The following is a 26211-nucleotide window of genomic DNA, read 5'->3' on the forward strand; positions in this document are numbered from 1 at the left end:
CACAGAGGTGTCCCTCAAGGTATCCCTTCTCCCTCAGAGTGTTCGCTGTCCCCCAGGCTGTCCTGTACCCCCAAGGGATGTCCCTTGTCACACACACTGTTCCCACAGGTCTCGCTTTATTTCCTGCTGCTGGAAATCCAGGAAGGACCACGGAGGTGCCCCCCGTGCCAGGGTGGGGATCGGGGGTGCCATGGCGGTGCTTCACGCGCCAGGGTTGGAGTGCTGCGGTGGAGTCCTGGGGCCGGGGTGCCAAGGCAGTGCCACACGTCCCGGTGTCACGGTGCCATGGCAGTGCCACATGTCCCGGTGTCACGGTGCCAAGGCGGTGCCACACGTCCTGGTGTCACGGTGCCATGGCAGTGCCACACGTCCTGGTGTCACGGTGCCATGGCGGTGCCACACGTCCTGGTGTCACGGTGCCAAGGCGGTGCCACACGTCCGGGTGTCACAGTGCCAAGGCAGTGCCACACGTCCCGGTGTCACGGTGCCAAGGCAGCCCCAGGCCAGGGTGCCAAGGCAGTGCCACACGTCCCGGTGTCATGGTGCCATGGCGGTGCCACACGTCCTGGTGTCACGGTGCCAAGGCAGTGCCACACGTCCCGGTGTCATGGTGCCATGGCGGTGCCACACGTCCTGGTGTCACGGTGCCAAGGCAGTGCCAGGCCGGGGTGCCGCGGTGCTGCTTCACGTCCTGGGGTCGTGGCGCTGTGCCGGTGCTGCTGTGCCAGGATTGGTGTCGGAGCGGTGGGGTAGCGTCCCGGGGCCGGGTTTGGGGGTGCCATAGCAGTGCCAGGGTTTGCGGGCGGCGGCGGTGCCAGGGTTCGGGCGCCACGGCAACGCCTCATGTCCCGGGCTCACGGCGCCGCGCCGGGGCTGGAGCCGGGGCGCGTGCCGGGTTTGGGGCGCCATGCCGGACCCTCCATCCCGGGGCCGCGTCACCGTGGCAGCGCCAGCCGGGCCCTACTTGTCGCCATCCCCCAGGTCATAGCGGTAGTGAAAGATCTGGAAGTTCAGCAAGGTGCCCAGCAGCGAGGGGTACGAGGTGCCCACCCTGCGGAAGCCCTGCCCCTCGTAGAGCCGCTGCGCCGCCACTTGCACCATGGAGGTGCTGAGCACCACGGCGCCGTAGCCGCGGGCGCGGGCGAACGCCAGCACCTCCCGGCACAGCGCCCGCGCCAGCCCGCGGCCCCGGTGCTCCCGGCTCACCGACATCCTCTTCAGCTCCAGCTCGCCGCGGCCCGCGGGCACCGCCGCCACCATGCCCGCCACGGCGCCGCCCTCCTCGGCCACCCAGAAGCGGCGGTCGGGCGGGCGCAGGTACGTGCCGGGCACGTCGCACAGGTCGGTGCCCAGCGCCTCGCGCACGTACTCGGCGCTGAGCGAGCGCACCAGCACCCAGAGCAGCACCAGCGCCAGCGCCACCGCGCCCAGCCCCAGCACCCAGGAGCCGGCGGCCGCCCGCGCGGCCACGAACACGGCCAGCAGCGCCAGGCGCACCCGCGCCGCCCGCAGCACGTGCCGGAAGCCGGCCGGAGCGTGCTCCAGGATGCCGCGGGCAAACAGCGCCCGCACGGCCTCGTAGTCCTGCTCCTGGTACTGCCGGATGCGGAACGACGCCATGGGGGCACCTGCGGGGTGGCACGGACAGCGGTTAGGGTGGTGCCATGGCGGGGATGAGCAGCGGGGAAAGGGATCCTGGGGTGGTACAGGAGGGTCAGGGACAGCCAAGAGTGTCCCCAGACCCATCCCTGGCATGGAACAAGGGGTCAGGGCAGTACCATGGATGGGGACCCCAGACCCATCCCTGGGGTGGCACAGGGGGTCAGGGCAGTGCCCACCCTCACAGGGAGCCCCGGAGTGCCCCCAGACCCATCCCTGGGGTGGCACAGGGGGCCAGGGCAGTGCCAGTGCTGCTCCCACCCGGGGGTCCCCCATAAACAAGGGGGAAGCGGTGTGGGGGGGTCCCTTCCCCCCCCGGATGGGCCCTCAGGGGTTCATCCCCCGCCCCAGCTGGGCAGGGGCTTTACGTGGCACAGCCGGGGTGGGGCAGCACGGGCACTGGGCAGGGGGCACAGGGGAGCAGCTGCAGGATCTGGGGGTGCCCCCCACTCCCCGGACCCTGGCACTCACCGGGAGCGGCGGCACGACCCGCCCCGGGCAAAGGTGGGCAGAGCGTGGGCACCGCGCTGTGCCCGTGACAGAGCGGGGCAAAGGGCCGCGGGGGGGCACGGGCACAGGAGGGGACAGGAGGGGGACACGGGCACAGCCTCCCCCGCGGGTTTGGCGGGGCAGAGCCATGCTGGGCATGGCGAGGGGGTCCCCAAAATGCCCCAAACGCCGCGCTGCGGGGGGGACCCCAAACCATCCCCCCCCCCAAAAAAAAAACCCCTCCCGGCCGCCCCCCCCCACCTGCTGCTCCCGGCGCTGTCGCTCCTCAAACCGGGACCGGCGGCTCTGCGGCTCCTCGGGGCAAACCTGGGGGTCCCTCGGCGCCCGTGGGGGGCTCGGTGACCCCCCCCAGCACCGCGCCGAGGGGCTTTTTTTTTGGGGGGGGGTCTTTGTTTCCCGCACCCCCCAGCCCGGCCTGCGCCTGCAAGATGCCGGATGCGTTCAGCCCATCGTTCTGCGGCGCTTAGGGTGGGGGGGCCCGGCAGCTTTTGGGGGGGCTCCGGAGGCAGCAGCGGCGGGGACACCCCCAATTTGGGCCGTGCCCAGGCCGGCGGAGGCTCCGGCGGCGCGGCGAGCGCAGGCGCGGAGCGGGAAGCGCTGCCCCTGCCGATGATGCCATGAAGCGGTCGCGGAAGGTTATGGGGTCACGGCGGGGGATCTGGGGGAGCGCAGGGCGCGGGGGTCCCGGGCAGTGGCGGGGGGACACTGCACGGGGCCCCTGTCCCCCCCAAATCCCGGCTGCGATGGGGCAGCAGTGGATGGCTACGGTGAAGTGGGGCGGGGGGGCCCAGCCCCTCGCAGAGTGCGTGTCCCCGGTTTGGGGACCCCCACGCCATGCCCAGGGTCACCCCAGGGGGCTGGGGGGGTCCTCATGGTGGTGATCGCCCCCCCCAGCCCCGTGCTGGAGCCGCCCCGGGGGGCGTCACGGGGGTCCCGGGGGTGCTGGGGGGACAGCCCTTTATTCAGGGAGGGGGGGTCCCTGCAGCAGCCACCTGCCCCCCGGGGGACATGGTGGCATCAGGGCCCTGCAGGGCCGCGGGGGGGTGACGGGGGGGTCACCCCAACCCCTTTTCTGTACCCTACAACCCTCAGTGCCCCCCCCGGCTCTCCGCGGGACTCGGGGTGCCCCATGCCGCTGCCCCCCATCTTCTGCGGGTTCAGGGGGTGCTGGCTCTGAGGGTGGTGTCCGATCCTCCCACCGTGACCCCATGGCCCCCCCAGACCCCACCCCCGACCTTCTCTCGGTGTCCCCAAAGTCCCAACACCCCCCAGTGCCCCCCACGGCCTCAGGAACCCCCCCCCTACCAAGGCCCAGCAGCGCCCAGAGCAGCCCCAGTGGCCCCAGCACTCTATGGGCACCCCACGCTGCAGGCCCCCATTGTCCCCGCGGTCCAGGACCCCCCGTGTCCCCCGTGTCCCCCCGTGTCCCCCCGTGTCCCCCCCGTGTCCCCTCGGTGTCCCCGAGCCCCCTCGGTGTCCCCCCCAGCCCCGCCCCCTTCGCGCCGCCGATGAATCTCGCATTCTATTGGCCCCCGCCGCCGCCGCGCCCCGCCCCTCCCGCCGCCAGCAGCCAATAGGCGCCCAGAGATGAGGGGAGGGGCGGGGCAAGCGCTCACGCGCGCACCGGGGGCGGGGCCAGATGGTCCGCTGGGGAAAGGGGGCGGGGCCGTGGGGAGCAATCGAGAGCAGCAAGGGGCGTGGCGTGGTGGGCGTGGCTCACAGTGACTGACATAACGGCCACAGAAAGGGGCGTGTCCTAACGAGGGGCTGAATTTCTATTGGTCAGCAGCGAATAGGCGGGGCTTCACCGCGGCGGCGCTATTGGAGCGCAGGGAGTGGGCGTGGCCTGGCGAGGGGCGTGGCCTCGCCGTGTTCCCACGCGGGTGTGTGGGGCAGGACCGAGCCCCGGTCCCAGCCCCGATCCCGATCCCGGTCCCGGTCCCGGTCCCGGTCCCGTTCCCGGCCCCTCCGCCGCTCCAGGCCCGCAGACTCGCAGCGGCAGCGCACCCGAGCTTTACTGGGAGCCGTCCCGCCCGGCCCCCCGCGCCCCCCGGCCGAGCCCGCGGCCCCGGGGCCGCCCCGGTCACTGCCCGCGGCCGTGGGCGCGCAGGCGGCGGAGGCGCAGCCGCTGCAGCCGCAGGGCCGGGTCGGGGCCCGGCCGGGTCCTCCCGGGCCGGTGGCGGCCCCGCGCCCGCGCCAGGCGGAAGCTGCACGGGGTGGGAACGTTCTCGAAGTAGACCCGGCACGGCTGCGTGGCCGCCTCGTAGCCCTCGGCCCGCGCCGTCACCTCGTACTCGCCCGGGTTCAGCAGCCGCCAGTAGTCCCCGTCCGAGGCTGCGGCGGGGGCGGTGTCACACTCCTGTCCCCACCCCTGTCCTCGTCCCCAGCCCCAACCCCGTTCTTGTCCCACCCCTATTCCCATCCCCAAACCCATTCCCGTCCTGATCCCATCCCAATCCCAGCCTAACCCTGCTTCCGTTGCCATCTGCAATGCCCAATCCCATCCCCCTTCCATCCCTGTCCCCAGCCCCATCCCATCCCTGTCCCCATCCCCCTTCCATCCCTGTCCCCAGCCCCATCCCATCCCTGTCCCCATCCCCCTTCCATCCCTGTCCCCAGCCCCATCCCATCCCTGTCCCCAGCCCCATCCCATCCCTGTCCCCATCCCCCTTCCATCCCTGTCCCCAGCCCCATCCCATCCCTGTCCCCAGCCCCATCCCATCCCTGTCCCCATCCCCCTTCCATCCCTGTCCCCAGCCCCATCCCATCCCTGTCCCCATCCCCCTTCCATCCCTGTCCCCATCCCCCTTCCATCCCTGTCCCCAGCCCCATCCCATCCCATCCCTGTCCCCGTTCCCCTTCCCAGTCCTATTTCCATCTCCATGTGCGATTCCCGATCCCATCCCCAAACCCCATCCCATTCCTTTCCCTGTCCCCAGCCCTGTGCCATTCACATCCCCAATGCCATCCATTCCTGTCCCATCCCTATTCCCAACCTCATCCCATTAACTCTTCCCATCCCAGTCCCATTCCTGTCCCCATCCCATTCCCCTTCCCAGTCTAATCCTATTTCCATCCCCATCTGCAATTCGCGATCCCAAATCCCATCTCGTTCCTTTCCCTGTCCCCGTCCCCATCCCCGTTCCCAACCCGTCACTGTCCTTAAACCCCCTTCATTCCCAGCCTGAGCCCAATCCCATTCCCGCCCCAAATCCCGTCCCGCAGCGTCCCGGTGTCCCCGTACCGGTGCGGACGTCGTGGTTGATGCCATCCACGGAGATGATGGCGTTGGGGATGCCCTGCTCGGTGTCACTGTCCCGGACCACGCCCTTGATCCCGCGGTGCACCTGCAGGGGGGCGGGCGGGTGGCACAGGTGTGTCCCCCCCTCCCGGTGCCACCCTCAGCGTTTGGGGACAGCCACGTCCCGCTGCCGTCCTGCTGAAACGCCCACCCTGCCGTGCCCATGGCCACCCTGGAATGTCCCCAGCGTGTCCCCCCCATCCCCGGGGTCTCACAGAGACCCCTGGGGGTTCCCTGGCCCTGCCCTGCCCGTGACTCAGTGTCCCCATGGTCCCGGCAGCCCCAGACGTCACCCAGTGTCCCCGTGTCCCAAAGCCCCCATCCTGAATCCCCCTTCCCCAGTGTTCCCATGGCCTCAGCATCCCCAGACCCCCTCAGTGTCCCCGTGTCCCAAACCCCCCCAAGATTCCCCACTCGGGCTCCCTATTCCCCAGTGTCCCCATTGTCCCAGCACCTCCAGACCCCACACCCAGTGTCCCCATTGTCCCCATGTCCCAACCCCGCCAAATCCCCCATCCTGGACCCCCCTTCCCCAGTGTCCCCATATCCCAACCCCCCCAAATCCCCCATCCTGGACCCTCCTTCCCCAGTGTCCCCATGTCCCAACCCTCCCAATTCCCCCATCCTGGACCCCCCTTCCCCAGTGTCCCCATTTCCCAGCCCCCCCCCCCCACCAAATCCTCCATCCTGGACCCCCCTTCCCCAGTGTCCCCATGTCCCAACCCCCCCAAATCCTCCATCCTGGACCCCCCTTCCCCAGTGTCCCCATGTCCCAACCCCCCAAATCCCCCATCCTGGACTCCCCTTCCCCAGTGTCCCCATGTCCCAGCAACCCCCAAATCCCCCATCCTGGACCCCCTTTCCCAGTGTCCCCATGTCCCAACCCCCCCAAATCCTCCATCCTGGACCCCCCTTCCCCAGTGCCGCCCTCATCCCAGCACCCCAGACCCCCCCAGTGTCCCATTCCCATCACACTCCGGCCCCTCCTCTCAGACACACCGGGGTGGCTCCTGCCACCCTCGGGCCGTGTCCCCAAGCCCCGGGTGCCCCCCGGTGCCAGCCCCGTGTCCCACCTGCTCCATGAAGAGCAGCAGCGACTCGCGGTTGTTCTCCCACTCCTCGGGCAGCTCGGAGGCGTGCGGGAATTTGTCGCAGGACAGCTCCACGGTGATCTCGAAGCAGTTGGTGTGCAGGTAGCTGAAGTCGTTCATACCTGCGGGACACGGGGCGGGTGGCAGCAGGGGACAAAGAGTGGCAGAAAGTCCCGGAGCGTCCCCGGACGCTGAGGATTTCAGGCTCTCTGCACCGGCAGGCACTGACCCCCAGGAGAACACTGCATTTGGCCTGAGGCCGTGGGGAAGGCTCCCAAAATGGAATGACGGAACTGGGATTGTGGGCGTGGAGTTTGGATAGAAGTGTGTGATGTCACGGGGTGGAAAACCTAGAGTTTAATAATATATATCTAGATAAATATAATATTATATATATTATATATAATATATATAATATTATATACTATATAATATATAATTATATATAATTTTGTATCATATAATATATATTTAATTACATATATTATATAATTATAATATATAATATATATTATATATTACATTATATATACTATATTATCCATAGTATAATATAATATAATATAATATAATATAATATAATATAATATGTATTAACATATATTAACTTATACATGTATTATATATATTATATATTATATTAGTATATATTATAAATATATAATATATATTTTATAATATATAATATAATTACATAATATATAATATGTAATATGTAATAAATATATAATATATAATATATAATATATAATATATAATATATAATATATATTATAGTATATTATCCATAATATAACATAATATATATAATATATTAAAAATATATAATTACATATAATATTATAGAATATATATTATAATATATATTATTGTATAAATATAATATATTATATATTATATATACTATAATAAAATATGTTATATTATTATAGTATATAATACATAATATATATTTCAATATATATTTATTATACTGGTTTTTAAAGTTTATGTTAATTTTTAATATTATATATTATATATATAATAGTATATATAAAAATAATATATTATAATAAATATATATACATATTTTATATATATATATGTATATATATATATATATATATATATATATATATATATATATATATATATAAAGCAAGATGGAGGTTCTAGGGCAGAGCCTGGTCCTTCTTCACCTTCTCCATGGCTTTGGGTGGTTTTGTGTAGTTGGATAAAAAAGTTTAAAAAGCCCACATTGCCAGTCACAGGTTAGTGAGTTAAAATAAAACTAATTGAGGTGTCATTTCTTAATTAGACAGTTTATCCTTAATGAGCCGTGTAGAGAGAGATGGGGCTCCATTTTTAACTTGTTAGAGCCAAGTGCTGCAAAATTCAGTTGCTGAGACTGTGACAGAGATGGGAGCTGAGAAACATCCGAGTCCAAACGTGAAATCCCATGTCACACACGGAACAACAAACAAACAAAATCCAAAAATCCCCGCTCACTGCCACCGTGTGCCACTTGAGCTCAGTGTCCCCGCTCACTGCCACCGTGTGCCACCTGAGCTCAGTGTCCCCACTCACTGCCAGCCACCGTGTGCCACCTGAGCTCAGTGTCCCCGCTCACTGCCACCGTGTGCCACCTGAGCTCAGTGTCCCCACTCACTGCCAGCCACCGTGTGCCACCTGAGCTCAGTGTCCCCGCTCACTGCCAGCCACCGTGTGCCACCTGAGCTGTGTCCCCGCTCACTGCCAGCCACCGTGTGCCACCTGAGCTGTGTCCCCACTCACTGCCAGCCACCGTGTGCCAGTTGGCGCCGTTGATGATGTTGCCGAAGCGCGTGAAGTCGTCGTAGTGGCAGGGCCGGCGCTCGCCGCTGGCCATGGCCAGGTTGGCGGTGGCGTAGACGGTGGCCAGCCACCGGAAGACGCCGTCGTCGGGCGTGGGGGTCAGCTCCTGCGCCTTCCAGTAGGTGCGGCTCATGTCGAAGGGGTAGGTGACCACCAGCTCGCCGCCGTGCAGGTTGGCGCTCAGCACGAACGGGTAGCGCTGCATCCACGCAATCACCGCCCGCGTCTCCGGGGCCACCTGCGCCGTGACACCGCCGTCACCCGCGTCTCCGGTGTCACCCACGCAGTAACACCGCCATCATCCGCGCCACCAGGGCCACCCATGCGGTGACGCCGCTGTCACCCACGCCACCAGGGCCACCCGTGCAGTGACACCAACATCACCCGTGCCACCAGGGCCACCCGTGCAGTGACACCGCTGTCGTCCATGTCTCTGGGGCCACCCGTGCGGTGACACCATGCGCCCGCACCACTGGGGCCACCTGTGTGGTGACACCACTGTCACCCACATCTCTGAGGCCACCCATGCAGTGACACTGCTATCACCCGCCTCTCTGGGGCCACCCATGCAGTGACACTGCTATCACCCGCCCCTCTGGGGCCACCCATGCAGTGACACCACTGTCACCCATGCCACTAGGGCCACCCGTGCAGTGACACCACTGTCACCCGTGCCTTGTGGTGGTGGTGGCCACGTCCTCATCCTTGTGGCTTCAGGTGACGCCCTGGGTTGGGCGGGTTCAGCCCCAGTGCAGCCCCTGTGGGAGGGCAGCACCGCCCCGGTGGACTGGGAGGGGTTTTGGGGGTTTTTGAGGCGTTTTAGGGGGGTTCCAGGGACACTTTGGGGGGTTCTGGGATCTCACCCCAATGTGATAGGATGGGGGTTTTGGATCTCACCCCAGTGTGATAGGATGGGGGTTTTGGATCTCACCCCAGTGTGATAGGATGGGGTGTTGGGGTCTCACCACGGTGCCAGCCCGGGAGGATGGGGGTGTTTTGGGGGCGCTGTGGGGTCTCACCGTGGCGTTGGCGAGGGTGTAGTACTCGGGGATGGGGATGTAGTGGTTGGGGAACTCGTGGGGCACCAGGTCGTTGTCCTCGGCGTCCCACAGCGCCGTGTTCAGGTCGGCGAAGTTGTGGTTGAGGTCGATGCCCTCGTACGTCCAGCGGCCCATGGCCCATCCCGCCAGCTCCGAGCCCTGTGGGGGCACCGCGGGCACCCGGATCACCGGGATGGACACTGGGATAGACACTGAAATTACCAGGATGGGCACTGGGATGGACACTAGGATCACCAGGATCATCAGGATGAGCACTGGGATGGGCACTGGGATCACCAGGATCACTGGGATGGGCACTAGGATGGGCACAGGGATCACCAGGATCACTGGGATGGGTACTGTGGTCACTGGGATCACCAGGATGAGCACCGGGATCACTGGAATGGGCACTGGGATGGGCACTGGGGTCACCGGGATGCATGCTGGGATGGGCACTGGGATCACCGGGATGGGCACTGGGATGGGCACTGGGATCACCAGGATGGGCACACAGTCACCAGGATCACTGGGATGGGCATTGGGATGGACATTGACATGGGCACCGTGGTCACCAGGATGGGCACCAGGATCACCAGGATGGGCAGCATGGTCACCAGGATTGCCAGGATGGGCACCAGGATGGGCACTGGGATGGGCACCGCGGTCACCGGGATGGGCACCGGGATCACCGCCGGCATGGGCGGTGCCAGCCCTACCAGCTTGTAGGCGGTCTCGTAGCCGTCGGGGTTCATGGAGGGCAGCAGGTGGATGCGCGTGCCCGTCACCAGCTGCACCACGCGGGGGTTGCCCAGCCGGAATTCCCGGCACAGGAATTCCATCAGGTTCAGCAGCAGCTCCCGGCCCAGCACCTCGTTCCCGTGCATCCCGGCCACGTAGCGGAACTCTGGCTCTCCTGGAGGGTGACCACGGGTGGCTGGAGGGGCCCTGGGCACTGTCCCCATGTCCCCTTCCCCAGCCTGGGTGTCCCTGTCCCCAGGATGTTCCTGCACCAGGCTGGGTGTCCCTGTCCCCATCCTGGACCAGTCTGAGTGTCCCAGCACATCCTGTCCCCATCCATCTGCACCAGTCTGGGTGTCCCTGTGTCCAAAACCCCAGTCTGGGTGTCCCTGTCCTGCACCAGTCTGGGTGTCCCTGTGTCCTCATCCTCATCCTGGGCATCCCTGGTCACCCTGTCCCCATCTCCCTGCACCAGTCTGGGTGTCCCCATCGCCATCCCCATCCTGGGTGTCCCTGTGTCCCCATCCTGCACCACCCTCAGTGTCCCTGTGTGCCCATCCTGGGTGTCCCCAGCCACCCTGTCCCCCCATCCTTCACAGGTCTGGGTGTCCCTGGTGACCCCATCTCCATCCTGGGCATCCCCTGCCACGCTGGGTGGCCCAGTCACCCCATCCTGAGCCAGCCAGGGTGACAGCCCCCACCCCCTGCACCAGCCTGGCCACCCCTGGTGACCCCCTCCTCATCCTGGGTACCCCCAGTCACCCCATCCCAGCCCGGGCACCCCTGGGTGCTGTCCCCACGCCCATCGTGCCCCACCCCAGCTGTCCCCGGCTGTCCCCGGCTGTCCCCCCCGGTACCCACCGACTTCGTGCTGCCCGGGGTTGTCCGAGATCTCCATCACGTAGAGGCGCAGCCCGCGGGAGCTCTGCCCGATGCTGTACACGCGGGTGATGTCGGGGCACTCCTCGCTCACCCTCTTCATCAGCTGCGGGTGGTGGCACCGTCAGGGACACGCCGAGGTGGCACAGCCTCGGGGACACCTTGGGGACACGGAGCCCCGCCAGGGCTCGGGAGGGTGGGGGTGGCACCTTTCTCATCTCCTTGTAGTTGTGGTGGCGGAAATCCAGCTGCGATTCGGGCGGGGCCGGGGGGTGCCAGGCGTGGGCATCGCTGGGGTCTGCAGGGACATCGAGGGGACACCGAGGGGACAGGGGGGACACGGTCAGGGACAGCGAACAGCCCAGACCGCCACTCTGGTGACAGCGCCGGTGGCGAGCGGCCGCGCTGGGCATTGCTGGGGCAGCGTGTGGCGAGCCGGGGGACAGCCAGCGGGTCCCCGCGGGGCAGGGGACAGCCAGCGGGTCCCCGCGGGGCAGGGGACAGCCAGCGGGTCCCCGCGGGGCAGGGCACAGCCAGCGGGTCCCCGCGGGGCAGGGCACAGCCAGCGGGTCCCCGCGGGGCAGGGCACAGCCGGGGGCACCCACCGGGCACGGGGCAGCCCAGCACCTCGGCCCGCAGGCAGACGGTGCCGTTGGGGAACCAGCTCTGGGGGTTGATGCGCAGGAAGCGCCCCACGAGCGGCGAGGGCAACAGGTTCAGCACCGGCGTCTCGGGGTCTTTGTTGGCGGGGAACACCTGCAGGGGACAGGAGGGGACGGGAGGGGACAGGAAGGGTCAGGGAGAGGCGCCCGCAGGGCTCCAGGGGTGCCAGGCGCTGCCCGCTCCCCTCCAGCCCCTAAGGAGGAGCGGGCACGGCCAGGGGCAGAGTCCAGGGGGTGCTGCGGGCGCTGCTCGGACCCCAAAGGCACCAGGGATGGGCACAGGGAGCCCCAAATCTGCTCCTGGCATGGGTCACGCAGGGGGACCCCAAAATCCACCCCTGGTATGGAGATCCCCAAACCTGACCCTGGTACAGCCCTGAAACAGCGACCCCCAAATCTACCCCTGGCACAGGGACCCCAAATCCACCCCTGTCCCAGGGATCCTAAATCTGTCCCAGGGGTCCCCAAATCCCCCCCTGGCACAGGGACCCCAACCCATCCTGTCCCAGGGAGCCCAAATCCACCATGAGCACAGAGACCCCAAACCCATCCTTGGCACAGGAACCCCAAATCCACCCTGAGCACAGGCACCCCAAACCCTCCCCAGCTCCAGGCTGCTGTGCTCGCCCCCGGTGCCACGCCACACCCAGGCGTGTCCCCGTGTCCCCACGGCCGTGCCAGGGGGGCTGGCAGGTGCCCAGGCGGGGACAAGCAGCCTTTGTGCTGGGGGGAAGCGCTGCAGGGTGCCCGGCGGGGCCAAGCCAAGGGCAACAGAGCCCGGGCGCGGTGCCAGCTGGCACGGGCACCCCGGGATGGGCACCCCTTCCTGGGGTGGTTAACCCGGCGTGGTTAACGCCCTGCCCAGCGCGGTTATCCCACCTGGCACGGTTAACCCCGGCACAATTAACCCTGGCCTAATTAACCCCCCTGGCAGGGTTATCCCACCTGGCACGGTTAACTCCCAGTACAATTAACACTGGCATAAATAATGAACCCCCCTGGCATGGTTAACTCTTGGAATGGCTAACCCAGCTGGCACAGTAGACCCCACCACAATTAACCCCTAGTATAATTAACCCTGGCCTAATTAACCCCACCCTGGCATCATTATCCCCCTGGCACAATTAACCCCCGAGCATCATTAACCTCCCCACCACGCTCAACCCCCCCTGCCATCATTACCTCCCAGGTGATTCCTCCCCCCTGGCACTGTCACCTCCCCATGTCCCCACCGTGTCTGGGATGCCACCCCCGGTGCCACCCCCGGTGCCACCCACCGCCTCCTCGGTGCCGTTGCGGCTCGGCAGCCACGTGTGCGAGTCGTTGCTGACCTGCACCTTGTAGGACGTCACCCAGTCGTACCTGTGGGGCACAGGGCGGGTCAGGGGGTCCCCCACGCTGTCCCCCCCGTGTCCCCCTTGTCCCCTTACGTCCAGATGGAGTTGAGGCCCTGGGTGACCACGCCGGTGAAGCGGGTGAGGCGCCGGGCGTCCACCTGCAGCCACTGCTCCGTGTCCTCGTGCCCCGCGCACCAGCCACCGTCGAAGAAGTCGCCGTCGTAGAGCCCTGACTGCGGGGAGGGGAGGGGACACGCACAGGGACACGGCCCCACCGCCCGCCGTGCCCCCGAGCCCGGGGTGGCACCGGGGTGGTGGCACCGGGATCACGGGGAGCCACACGGGAGGGAGAGGGCGGAGCTGGAGAGCGCCCGGGACACTCGTGGGCCATGAAGATGCCACGAACTGGCCACAAAATGCCACAAATGTGCCATGAAGATGCCTCACCTACCCTGCGTTTGCCATGCAGTTGCAATACCCACGTGCCACATGTTGTGTAGGTGACATCCAAACATCCTCCCAGCTTGGCACGCTCCTGGCATGCCCTGGCACGCCCTGGCACACTCCAGCACACCCTGGCACACTCCTGTCATGCCCTGGCAAACTCCGGCAACCCTGGCACCCCTGGCAGTACCTGGATGTTGAGGCGGCCGCGGTGCGCGCCCAGCCCGTGCCGCTTGTGGCTCGATGCCCGGAGCTGCGTGTCCAGCACCCGCAGGGACTCCAGCCCCAGAGGAGGGCACGCTGGGGACACAGCGGGGACCGCGTCACACAGGGACCCCTGAGCGGCCGGGGCTGTCCCCAGGCCGTGTCCCCACCGAGCGGTGCCATGGGGAGCGTGCCAGCCACGCTTCGGCCCCCAACCCCAGGTGTCCCCAGGTGTCCCCAGGACACGGCCAGCTCCGTGCGCAGGTGACAACGCCCGGGCCACCCGCACCCAGCGCACGTACAGGGCTCCTGCGGAGCGGCCGGAGCCTCCGGTTTCTTCCTCAGCACCTTCTTCTTCACCACCTTCTTCCTCACCACCTTCCTCCTCCTCACCGCCACCGTGGTCACCTTGGGCGCCGGGGCTGCGAGGGGACACGGGGATGCCAGGGAAGGGGGCAGGGAACAGCCTGGCACCCCGTTTCCCCCCACGAACCCCCCTTTGCATGCTCCGTCCTTCCCACCCCCTCCCTGCCAGCGCCCCCCGACCCCTGCCGGTCCTACCTGTGACCGCGGGGTCCCCGTCCCGCAGCCCCCCGCGCCGGGAGGGGCCGGGGCTGGGGGGGGTCGCGCTGCCCCGCACCGCGGGGGCCGTGCTGCCCTTCGGGGGTCCCGTCGTGGTGCTGCTTCTCGAGGGGGTGGCCGTGGTGCCCTTCGGAGGGGGCAGCCCGCTGGCTTTGGGGGGTCCCGCCGTGGAGCCCTTCCAGGGGGGCGTCTCGCTGCTTTTAGGGGGTCCCCTGGCGATGGCCTTCGTGGGCGACACCCCGCTGGCTTTGGGGGGTCCCGTCGTGCTGCTCTTTCTGGGGGACAGCCCGCTGGCGGTGCCCTTCGTCGGGGACACCCCGCTGGGTTTGGGGGTCCCGCTGGCCGTGCCCACCCCCGTGCCGCGGGGCCGGCCGGGCTGGGGGGGCGCGGCGCGGGCAGGGGGCGGCGGGGGGCCCAGCAGGAGCAGCAGCAGCAGCAGCGGGGCGAGGGGCGACCCCGGCATGGCCGCGGCCCTGCCGGTCCCTGCCCGCTCCTGCCGGTCCCTGCCCGCTCCTGGTCCCGGTCCCGGCCCCTCCCCGCTCCCCGCCCGCTTCCTGCCCGGGACCCCCGCCTGCCCCCGGCACGGCCCCTGCCCGGGACCCCTGCCCGCCTCCTCCCGCCCCTGCCCGGGACCCCCGGCCGCGCCCCGCCCGCCCCGCCCCGTTCCACGGCCCCGTTCCTCTGCCCGTGTCACCGCACCCCTCGAACGGGGGACACCGGGTCCCGCCCGCTCACCGGCGGGCCTTGTCCTGTGTCCTCACCGTGTCCCCACCGTGCCATCACCGTGTCCCGCTGTCCCCTCACTGTTATCCCCGCTGTCCCCAGCCCCCCGCAGTGTCCCCACTGTCCCATCGCCACGCCGGGGAGTGGCCCGGGGGTCTGCGGGGGCTCCTCCGCCGCAGCGGCGGCGTCGCCGGCCGAGCCCGGGGACCCGGGAGGTCCCGGAGCCGCCGGTGCGGGCGGAGCGGGGCCGAACCCGGCGGCGAGGGGCGGTCCCCGGCCCCGACCCCTCGGGGGTGCTGCGGGTGGGACTCGGGGTGGGGGTCCGGGTGCTGGGTCTGGGTCCTGCCGCTCCCCCCACCCCACGGGGGTCTCACACGCCCCGAAAGAACTTTCCCGGCTTGACTCTCCCTTCTTTTATTGGGATTTCCCGCGGACGCGGAGCGGGTCAGCGCAGCGCAGCTGCCGCCGGTGCCATCCCTGTCCCTTGTCCTCATCCCTGTCCCCCTGGGGGTGTCCCAGAGCCCTGCCGGGCTGAGGAGGGAGGGGGACAGGTCCCTCTGGCTCTGCGCACTGCTCCGGGATCCTTGGGACCCGCATCACCCGGGGATGCTCCTACGCCATCCCAGGGGAGCGGGGGACAGCGGGGACAGCGGGGCTGGCACAGGGGACGGAGCGTTCCCTGCGCGATTCCAAGGGCTGGATGCTGGGACGGGTTTTGTCCCGGGCTGAGGCAGCTCCTGCCTTCTGTCGAGGCTCTGGCGCGGGCCCAGGAGGGGCGGCCGTGCCCCAGCCCCGCGTGACGGCTCTTTCGAGGTTTGCAGAATTCCCGGCTCCGCTCCTGGCGCCGTTCCCGGCTCCAAGGCGCACTCGGCCCCGATTCGCGCTGGCTCAGCACTTCCCGGGATGTCAGGAATTTCCTGGTGCAGCGCCCGCTGCTGCCAAATCCCGCTTGGAGATGCCTTAAAGGCGCCGTGGCTTTTCCCGGCAGGAATCCTACCGGGAAGCTGCTCTGGTCCCCCGCACCCCGCAGCCGGAGCGGGGTCGAAGCCATCGAGCAGTGCTGGGACAGTCCTGTCCACTGTCCCCGTGTCCCCGAGTCCTTCCCGCAGGGATGTTCCCAACGAGTCTCTCCCAGCCCGTGCTCCAGGCTGGGATTTCACCCGGCCTGGATGAACCGCTCACGTTCTCACGGTGCCACTTCTCCAGGCGTCTCTGGGTGCCCCCAGTGTCCTTCCAGTGTCACCTGTGCCACCCGGGGGGGACAACCCCCCTGCACACCCCTGGTGTCGGGTGCGGCCGGGGCTGCAGCTCCAGAAGGTTCCAGAAGGTTCCAGAGGGCCCCGTGGTTGCTGGGGTGCCGGGATGTCCCGTTGTGACAAGGGAGCTGCGCCGTTCCCCGATTCCAGTGTGATCCCAAAGGGTTCAGGTCCATTCCCAGGAGAGCAGCTCTGGAGGAGCCAAATCCCAACTCCCAGGGGCTGCGGAGGCTCCGGTGCTGGGAGGGACAGGGATGTTGGTCATGGAGCAGGAAGAGTGGGAATTCTGCGGTCCCCGAGGGCTGCGCCAAGGGGGACACGGCAGAGATCCACAGGGATCCCGAGGGCACACAGAGAGATCCCAAGGGATGAGCCAGGGCAAAGTCCATGGATACAAAGATCTGTCCTGATGGCTGGACTTCATCACCCAAGAGATATCCCACATGGAAGAATTCATTGAGCAAGAGCTGTGCCAGGAGAAAGCCAGGGGAGACCAGGAACTGTGCCAAGGGCAAGGCAACGGATGCGAGGATCTGTCCCCACAGGAAGAATTCACCAACCAAGAGCGGTGCCAAGGGGAAGCCAACGGATCCCAAGAACAGTGCCAAAGGGAAGCCAAGAAATACCACGAGCAGTGCCAAGGAGAAGCCAATGGATACAGAAGTGTGTCCCAATGGGAAGATCTAATCAACCAAGAGATGTCCCAAATGGAAGAACTCTTCAACCAAGAAATGTCCCACATGGAAAACTTCATTGACCAAGACCCGTGCCAAGGAAAAGCCAAGAGACACCAGGAATGGTGCCGAGGGAACATCAATGGATACAAAAGTGTGTCCTAATGGGAAGACTTAATCCACCAGGAGATGCCCCAAATGGAAGGATCCATCAGCCACGAGATGTCCCAAATGGAAGGATCCATCAACCAAGAGCTGTGCCAAGGAAAAGCCAAGAGAGACCAAGAACGGCACCAAGGGAAAGTCAATGGATTCAAAGCTCTGTCCCAATGGGAAGATTTAATCCACCAGGAGATGCCCCAAATGGAAGAATCCATTAACCACAAGATGCCCCAAATGGAAGAATCCATGAACCACGAGACGTCCCAAATGGAAGAATCCATGAACCACGAGACGTCCCAAATGGAAGAATTCACTGACCAAGACCCGTGCCAAGGGGACACCAAGAGACACCCAGAGCGATGTCACGGGAATGTCAGGGACACAAGGGACACAAAACTCTGTCCCAATGGGAAGACTTCATCAACCAAGAGATGTCCCAGTGGGAAAGACTTTCCTGACCAGGAGATGTGCCCATGGTGACAGAGCAGGAGCACATCCCCGCCCACACCATCAGTGCCAGGGTCAGCGCCCTCCAGCCCTGCCCATCCTGACCTCCAGGGCCTTTCCCACATGGAGCCCGGCACTGATCCCACCTCAGAGAAGTTCAGCATTCCCAGGGAGTTAATCTGAGTTTCCCCTTCCCACCCACCTGGCTGAAGTCCCCTTCCCACGTGCTCCCCAAAAAGGCAGTGGGTGCTCCAAGCCCTGGCCACGGGCAAAGGAATGAAAGGAATTCCTGAATTCCTGCAGCTCTGTCCACTGCTAATGAGCACCAGGAGGGGTTGAGTGCTCCAGGGGGGTTCCCAAGTTTGGAACTGAGGGGGCTGGGGGCAGGGCAGGGACTCGTGGAATCAGGGAATTGTTTGAGAACAACCCTCTGAGACCATCAAGACCAGCACCGCCCAGGCCACCACTGGCCATGTCCCCAAGTGCCACATGCACAGGGCTGGTAAATCCCCCCAGGGATGGGGACTCCACCCCTGCCAGGGCTGGACAGCCCTTTCCAAGAAGGAATTTCCCCAATATCCAACCTGGCACAGCCTGAGGCCGTTCCCTCTCCTCCTGTCCCTGTTCCCTGAGACCAGATCCCAGCTCCTGGCTCCAAGAATCCAGGGAGTTCTGCAGAGCCAGAATTTGCCCCCCCTTTCTCCAGGGTGAGCCCCTTTCCCAGCTCCCTCAGCTGCTCCTGGAGCTCCAGCCCCTTCCCTTGACTCTCTCCCCTGGATCTCTGATGTCGTCCAGAGTCACCAAACCCCAAGGAATGACCCCAAACTCAAGTCCTGGAATAACTATACAGTAAGAACATTTATTTTCTGGAGACACCTGGAACAGTCTCTCCCACGTCGGATGATCGGAGATGCAAATCCAACCCTCTCCTGCTTTGGGTTTAGTCTGTTTCCAGCTCAGATTTTTTACACCATGGATGCTCCTTCCCGACCCCAAGTGACAAAGGAAATCCAAACACACAGAACTGACTGGCCCCGAAGTGTTGTTCCTGGGAAGCTCCATCACCTGGAGCTCGGCTCCTCCCCACCGTTGTCCTGCTGCTTGGCCATGAATTTCTGTGGAGAAGGGAGAAGAGATGGTGCTGCAGGGATATTCCAGGATTATCCCCTAAAACCTGGGCCAGGAACACCTGGGCCAGGTTCGGTCAGCTCTTCCCACGGCCAAGGTGGGATTTGTCCCATAAAAACCCCCAAATTTGACACAGGAAGCTCCTGAGGGGAACATGGCCAAACCTCACGGATCAGGACTCCCCACAATCTGGGCATGGAATAAAAATATTCCATATTCCCTCTGTATTCCCAAACCCCACCAAACGTGAACTCCTGGGGAATTCTCAGCACCGCTGAATCCAAGGATTTGGGGGGATATTCCCGTTTTTCTGGGCGGTACCTCCATGTTCTGCCGGTGCAGAGGGGTCCTGCAGTGGTTGATCATGGAGGGTTCGTCGGCGTAGAAGAGGGAGCAGATCTGGCAGAAGAATCCGGCCTTTGGGACCAGGATGTCCAGAGCTGAGGATACACCACAGTCACCACACACAGCTCCAAGAAATATTCCAACCTCACCTTCCTCTAGCCAAATCCAGGGAATTTGTGATTCCTCAGGGGGAAATCACAGTTCTTAAACATTCAAAAAAATCAGATTTTTCACCCAAGCTGGTCCCTGCTTCAATCCACAGGTCATCTCCATTTCCAAGAAACACACCATTTTCTGGGAATAAAGCAACCAATCCCATGGCAGTTGGAGCAGTTCCTGAAGGACTGACCCCATGGAAAAGTGATCCCTTTTGGAGCAGTTCCTGAAGGATTGACCCCATGGAAAAGTGACCCACGTCAGAGCAGCCTATTCCTGAAGGACTGACCCTATGGAAGTGTGACCCACCTTCCTGAAGGATTAATCCCAGGGAAGAGTGACCCACGTTGGAGCAGTTCCTGAAGAACTGATCCCATGGAAAAGTGACCTATGTTGGAGCAGCCTGTTCCTGAAAGATTGAGCCCATGGAAGTTGGAACAATTCCTGAAGGACTGACCCCACGGAACTTGGAACAATTCCTGAAGGACTGACTCCATGGACAAGTGACTCATGTTGGAGCAGTTCCTGAAGGACTGACCCCATGGAAGTTGGACCAGTTCCTGAAGAACTGAGCCCACAGAAGCTGGAGTAACTCCTGAAGGACTGACCCCATGGAAAAATGACCCATGTTGGAGCAGCCTGTTCCTGAAGGATTGATTGATCCCATGCAAGAGTGAGCCACATTGGAGCAGTTCCTGAAGGAAAGACTCCATGGAAAAGTGACCAAAGTTGGAGCAGTTCTTGAAGAACTGACCCCATGGAAATTCAGGAAGTTCCTGAAGGACTGACCCCACAGAAGTTGGAGCAGTTCCAGAAGGACTGATCCCATGGAAAAAGGGACCCACACTGGAGCAGCTCCTGAAGGAAAGACTTCATGGAAGTGACTCATGTTGGAGCAGTTCCTGAAGGACTGACCCCATGGAAGTTGGAACAATTCCTGACCCCATGGAATTCACTACATCCCTACACCCCCATTTCAATTCCCCTTTCCAGACACTGAATGTTGGGAATAAAACTCACCACAGGATGGGAACCCTCAGGAGACACCACACTGCACCTCACTAACCATCAATAATTCCACCTGGATTTGGAAATTTCCAGAAAAAAACTTTCCATGAGAGGCTTCCAAGTTTAACCAACTAGTTAAACATGGATTTGGAGGAGCCAAGAAAAACCATGGATTCTGGGCCCTGACTTTGAGGTTCACTGTGGTTGTGAGGCAAAGGAGGAGTTTTCAAATGGGCAGGAAAGAATCTTCCAGCCAGGAAAACCTGGAGCATTTTGGGGGATTCCTTTGGATTTACCTTTGGGAGTGCTCTGCGTCTTGGGGACACCGGGAAAAGTCGTTTTCTTCTGCTGAGACTTTGGTTCTGCATCTTCTGATCCCATCTGAGCTGCTGGAGACAGAAATGCATGTTGGGATGGAGTCATGGCATCATGGAACAGAATCATGGAGAGATGGAACGGAATCAAGGAACAAAATTATGGCATGATGGAATGGAACCATGGAGTGGTTTAGGTTGGGAGGCACCTAAAGGACATGGACAGGGACATCTTCCACCAGCTCAGGTGGCTCCAAGCCTCGTCCAAGCTGGCCTTGATGTTCCTCACCTTTTGGCTTGGAGATTTCAGCCATTTCATCCTCTGGATTTGTATCTCCTAGAATTCCCATTTCCTCTGGTCCTGCAACAGCAACAATATCTTCATCATCTTCATCTTCCGGTGGGTTCTTCCCTGGGAAAGTGCTTTCTTCTTCCTCATCACCGACTTCGTCGACTGTAACAAAGTTTAGTTCCTCTTTAAGGTGATTGAAGTCGGCCAGGAAATCATCCTCATCCTCGTTAACCTCATCCAGAGTCACCAGAGGATTGTCCTCGTTGTCCTCCTGGATCTCATCCACAGTCACCAAGGCATTGGGATCATCGGGCACCTGGGAGGCTGTGCAATCCCCGGGATTGGTTTTTCCCTCTTCGGCGGCGCTCAGCTCCGCGGGCTCGTTGAGGGGCAGCTCCTCCACCTCCCCGATCTCATCCACGGTCACCAAGGGCTCAGCCTTCATATCCCGCTCCTCAAATTCCACCCGAGGCCCGTTCCTGTGGGAGCCCAACTCCTCCTGCTCCGAGATCTCATCCAGCGTCAGCAGCGCCTGCGGATCCTTCACCGCTTCCGACAGCTCCTCCTCTTCCACCACCTCATCCACCACCACCAGGCCCTGGGGGTCGACGCCCGGCAGCGGCACCGGGGCGTCCTCCTCCTCCCCGATCTCATCCAAGGTGACAAAGGACAGCTCACCTTCGGCTCCGCAACTCTTCCCTTTCCTCTTCTTGGACACCGGCTCCGAAGGGTTGGCTTTGGGAGCTTCTTTTCTCTTCCCCCTTGGGGGGTTCCGCCGCGGCATCACCGGAGACTCGGCTTCCTCCAGCACCTCGTCCACCGTGACGAACTCGTCCAGGTTAAACGGGAAGAGCTCTTCCTCCTGGGAATGGAATGTTTAACTGTCATCTCCAGCGGGAGCATCCACACATGCTGGATCCAAAAAGTAACCCCAAATTTAATTTGAGGGTGGAAAAAAAAAAAAACGTTCAGGGCTTAAATCGCAGCATTGTGCTGAGTAATTAATTTGAATTAACTCAGGTTGTGTTCGGGAAGCCAAAGTCCTTTGGAAAAATCACAGCGGATCAATAGGGGATAGAATTCCGTGGATAAAATTCCACGGGTAGAATTCAGTGCATGAAATTCAGTGGATAAGGGTCAATGGACAAAATTCAGTGGATGAAATTCAGCAGATAAAAACCAGTGGATATAATCCAGTGGTATAAAGGTCAATGGACAAAATTCAGTGGATAAAGTTCAGTGGATAAAGGCCAATGGATAAAATTTAGTGGGAAAAATTCAGTGGATGAAATTCAGTGGATAAAGTTCAAGGGATAAAATTCCTGCCAATTCAAAGTTCTGGGTCCAAAGGAACAAGTGCCCCACCCCAAATGATGCCTCTGATTTCTTCCATTGATAATTCCGAACTTTTGTTACTTTTTCTGCCAGAATATTCCAGCCTACCCTCACATTTTCATGGATCTTTAACCCAAGCTGGGAAACTGGGACTTACGGGATCTGATCCCAGCTGGGGTTTCCTGGTGGTTCCGGCTCTGTGAGGCCAGAAATAGGGACCAAGAGATCCAAAGGGATTCCAGCACCACAGAGCCCATGGGATCCATGGACACCAGATGGAAAAAGGGCAGGAATTTGGTGATCCCATTTTGGGAAGAGGGGAAAGAGTCCTAAGAGCAGGAATGTAATGGAATCCTGGAATGGTTTGGGTTGGAAAAGACCTTAAATCCCATCCAATCCCACCCCCTGGAATGTCAAAAATCCCTTTTTCTATACACTCCATCCTTTTAATTCCATGGTTTTCCATCCTTACCTCCTTCTGTTTTCCAGTGCTGCCGGCACCACTTTTCCCAGCTGCAGCACTGCTCCCACCAGGAGCCTGCAAAATGGGACAAAAAATTCCATGAAATCCCAGGAAATCCCAATCCTCACCGAGCACAGCTTTGTTCGGATCAAGGAGCTGCTCTGGGATTTGCCACCAACAGGTGACAGCTGGCTCAGGAGCCTCTTTTCCATCTGTGCAGGGCTTGGAAAAGCAAATTCCAGCGCCCCAGAGGACAGAGAATTTATTCCCACTTGGAGCTGCTCCAAGGAATTCAGTTTGGATTCACTTCTGAAACAACTTCCATAGGATTTTCCAACCAGTTCCACCCTCGTGGTGCAGCTTGAAGGAACAGGTTGCCCAGCAGCACCTCTGGTGGCCCCGGGATTTATGGAAAAGGGAAAGGGACGATCCCAGAAAACCAGAGTGGGAGGGAACACCAGGGCATTCCTGCCCTCCTCACCTGATTCCCGCTGGGATCCTCCCTCGTGCCAGCTGTTCCACTCTCTCCCTGCTGGCTCTGCTTCGAACTCGCCTGAGATTCCAGCTGGGAATCCTTTTCCTGCTGGGATGAGCTCTTCCCACCGTCTCCCTGTGCATCCACTCCGGAGTTTCCGTTCCCTTTCCATTGGCTGTTCCCAGTTCCCGACTGAGCCGTGGTTTTGGGTGGGATTTTCTTCTCCAGCCCCGCTTTGGGAGCTATTTTCTGCTCCCCAGCTCTTCCCAGGGAAGGCTCGGTGATCCTGATGGGAATTCTCTGCTTCAGGATGTCCGGGACAGACACCACTGCCTTCAGAAGGGTTTTCCCAAGGTAAGAATCCTTCAGGGATGCAGCGGGATTGACCGGAGCTGCCGCGTGGCTTTCATTGGATTTTGCAGCTCCCATCCCTTTATTTTGTGGGATTTTAACCAAATTTCCCATGTGGATCTCACCAACAGCATTCCCAGAGTTTTCCCCACCCTTGGATGGTGTTTTTCCAGGTGTTTTCTCCAGCTCTGTCCCAGCCTTGCCCCAAATCTTCCCCGGATTTTCCCCAGTTTTGAGCACGGATTCCTCCGCCGTCGCCTCTCTCTCTGCTCCAGCCACATCCAATTTTTTCCCTGGAGCATCCACAGTTTTTGGGGCAGCTTTCCTCTCCGTAGACGTTTCATGGCTGCTTTTCCCAGCCTCGGGAACGGGAGTTTTTTCCGGAGCAGCCGGCACTGTGCTGGGCTGGGTGACAGCGGGTGACACTGCGGGAGCCTCCTCCGAGCTCGGGGACGTTTCAGGGATGGCTCCCGGCATTCCTCTGGCTGCTGGGATCGCCTTGCTGGATGATTCCAGAGGTTCCACAGCGGGAGCAGAGGGTTCCTCATCCTCCTTTTGGATTTCCAGCTCTGGCTCATCCCGAACTACGTCCGTCCCCGCCCCGGAAAGCGGCGCCGGTTTCTCCTCCGACCTCGCTCTGGGCGATTTGCTGCCAGCAGGATCCACGGGAATTCCAGGATCCAATCCCTCCACGTCCCTCGCTGCTCCTCCTGGCTGCGCCTCGGGAATCTCCAGTTGTCCTGATGGAATCTCTTCCAGGACATTTGGGGTGGGAATTTGGCCTTTCCTAGCCTCTCCTGATGGATTTCCAGCTGTTTTTTGCACCGTTCCTGATCCCTCTGGATTTTTTTTCAAGGCAGAGCTAAAAGCATTTAAAAGAAACAAAAATCAAACCATGGGGGGAGAATTCCAGAATTCTCAGAAAGCTCCGGATGCCACCGATGGGAGTTTTCCTGGAGCATCAGGAAATGAGGTTGGGAATTCTGTGGGAAAATTCACATTTTGGAGACCACAGGCCTTGGAAAATTTCCATCCCACAGAGGGAAAACTGGGAATATCCAACCAAAAGGAAGCTCCTGGATAAGGGAATTAGAGGAGCTTTGCTCTGTCTGTTCCCAATCCCAATCCCGAGAGAGCAGGTTTGGATTTGGGATTGGATTTGGGATCAGGTTTTGGTTTGGGGTTAAAATCCCTGTTTCCCCCCTGGGATAACACAGCCCGAGGTGCCATGGGATGGAGCTTTCCACAGAATTCCAGAGACTCTTCCCTGAAGGACAGAATCCCACAGGATGAGCTTGGGAAGTGCTGGAATTAGGGATAGCTGTGCCTGGAGCACCCACCCATTCCAGCAGAATTCCAGCAGGGAATTTCTACTCCAAAACCTGGAAAAAAAATCAGGGTTGTCCAGGAGAGCGGGATTTGGGAACCTCCAAAGGTTCCCCAAAAAATCTGAAGGGATTTTCCCATCAATTCAACATTTCTGGCTGTGCTCACTTTGTTTTCTACTGGGATTCATGGAAAACTCCTAGGATTAATGGGAAACACAGCTGGGGAAAGGCAGAGCCCAGGAGTGGAGTTTAATTAATTAAAGCTTCAGAAAAATCATTAATAATTAAAATAATAATTTAGCTGTTTTCTGCTCCCTGAGAAATGGAATAAAATGATTGTGTGGAAAATGTGTGGAAAATGTGTCGATTTTCCAACTTTTCAGGAGCTGGGATTCATGGAAAAGTGACTTTTAAATTTTAATTCTAAATTTAAATTTTAATTCCACTTTTCTGGAATCAAGAAGTGGCTGTGAGGAAGAGATTCCCATTCATTTGGGAATTAATGCTCCCAAAATTCAACAGTTTCATGGAATGACAAGGAAAGAAACGGGATCTGGGAATACAGAGCTTATCCATAACAGAATTCCTTAGGGTCATCCTTACACAGTTTTGGTGGTTTTAACAACAAAACTCATCCAGAAATCCAAGCTGGAATCACAGAAGAAAAGGGATCAAAGCCATATTTAAGAAAAATTCCTAAAATTTTCTGGGAATTCAGCAGTTGGGAAGAGGAATTCCAGAGGCAGGGATAGAGGGAAGAGATGCAGGATGGAATAAAAGCAACAGGAGGAGCCAGGACCTGAGCAGGGGAAGGAAAACTCCACAAAAATTGGATTTTGCCCCATTTTTCCATGGTTTTTTAATGAATCCTAAATATTTTGGCTCTGGAGCACATGGATTGGGAAGGAGGAGCAGCAGGACACAGCTGGAGGGAGGCTCAGCAATCCCTAATCGTGGATAAACATTCCAAGAGGGAAAAGAAATGGATAAAATTCCCAACAATTCTCACAGGCCGTACCTTCCTTTGCTCCCGTCCTCTCTCTTCACTTCCCTTTTCCCAGTTTCAGCCTGGAAAACAAAACCCCAGGTCAGGATTTTCCAATCCCAGAGGGATCAGGGCGGGATTCTCACATCCCAAAGGAGGCACTCGGATGACAGAACTCCAGGGAATTGTTCCCAATCCCATTCCCAGGATGAGAATTCCACCAGTGAATGTTCCACCCTCCTTCAGGGCCACTGGGGTTTGGAGCAGGATGGATATGGGGTGGATTTGGGGCACAGGGAGAAGGATTAGCTCCCTAAAATCCAACCACTCCTTATCCCTATCCCTAAAATCCAACCATTCCTAATCCCAAAAATCCAATTATTCCCTATCCCTATAATCCAACCATTCCCTATCCCTAAAATCCAACCACTCCGAATCCTGAAAATCCAACCATTCCTTATAAACCCACTCCTTCTCCCTAAAATCCAA

General features: G+C 60.1%; 3 protein-coding genes across 3 annotated transcripts in view; all 3 read right to left on the bottom strand.

Annotated features, from left to right (window-relative positions):
- Nucleotides 1-104: 104 nt before the first annotated feature.
- NAT8 (N-acetyltransferase 8 (putative)) lies at nucleotides 105-2696 on the bottom strand. The gene is made up of 2 exons (XM_068189147.1): nucleotides 2410-2696; nucleotides 105-1628 (listed from the first exon to the last, which is right to left on the bottom strand). Exon 2 carries the CDS (start codon nucleotides 1618-1620, stop codon nucleotides 961-963), a length of 660 nt encoding a protein of 219 aa, XP_068045248.1. The 5' UTR covers nucleotides 1621-1628; nucleotides 2410-2696; the 3' UTR covers nucleotides 105-960.
- Nucleotides 2697-4192: 1496 nt separating this feature from the next.
- On the bottom strand, nucleotides 4193-14835 carry CPXM1 (carboxypeptidase X, M14 family member 1). The gene is made up of 14 exons (XM_068189249.1): nucleotides 14260-14835; nucleotides 14001-14120; nucleotides 13685-13794; nucleotides 13144-13283; nucleotides 12991-13075; nucleotides 11657-11807; nucleotides 11261-11349; nucleotides 11034-11157; nucleotides 10151-10347; nucleotides 9414-9593; nucleotides 8335-8632; nucleotides 6544-6683; nucleotides 5414-5516; nucleotides 4193-4503 (listed from the first exon to the last, which is right to left on the bottom strand). The coding sequence occupies exons 1-14, from the start codon at nucleotides 14741-14743 to the stop codon at nucleotides 4253-4255; spliced, it is 2472 nt and encodes an 823-aa protein (XP_068045350.1). The 5' UTR covers nucleotides 14744-14835; the 3' UTR covers nucleotides 4193-4252.
- Nucleotides 14836-18381: 3546 nt separating this feature from the next.
- ZNF638 (zinc finger protein 638) overlaps nucleotides 18382-26211 on the bottom strand; it is a 43939-nt gene continuing 36109 nt past the window's right edge. Inside the window, exons 18-24 of the mRNA XM_068189215.1 lie at nucleotides 25756-25805; nucleotides 23065-24271; nucleotides 22593-22658; nucleotides 20783-21647; nucleotides 20476-20568; nucleotides 18992-19110; nucleotides 18382-18657 (exon numbers count right to left, since the gene is read on the bottom strand). Coding sequence (XP_068045316.1) covers nucleotides 18604-18657; nucleotides 18992-19110; nucleotides 20476-20568; nucleotides 20783-21647; nucleotides 22593-22658; nucleotides 23065-24271; nucleotides 25756-25805 — 2454 coding nt within the window. The 3' untranslated portion in view covers nucleotides 18382-18603. The remainder of the gene's footprint in view (nucleotides 18658-18991; nucleotides 19111-20475; nucleotides 20569-20782; nucleotides 21648-22592; nucleotides 22659-23064; nucleotides 24272-25755; nucleotides 25806-26211) is intronic.

Source organism: Anomalospiza imberbis, chromosome 4 (genome assembly GCF_031753505.1).
Source record: "Anomalospiza imberbis isolate Cuckoo-Finch-1a 21T00152 chromosome 4, ASM3175350v1, whole genome shotgun sequence".
Lineage (NCBI taxonomy): Eukaryota > Metazoa > Chordata > Aves > Passeriformes > Viduidae > Anomalospiza > Anomalospiza imberbis.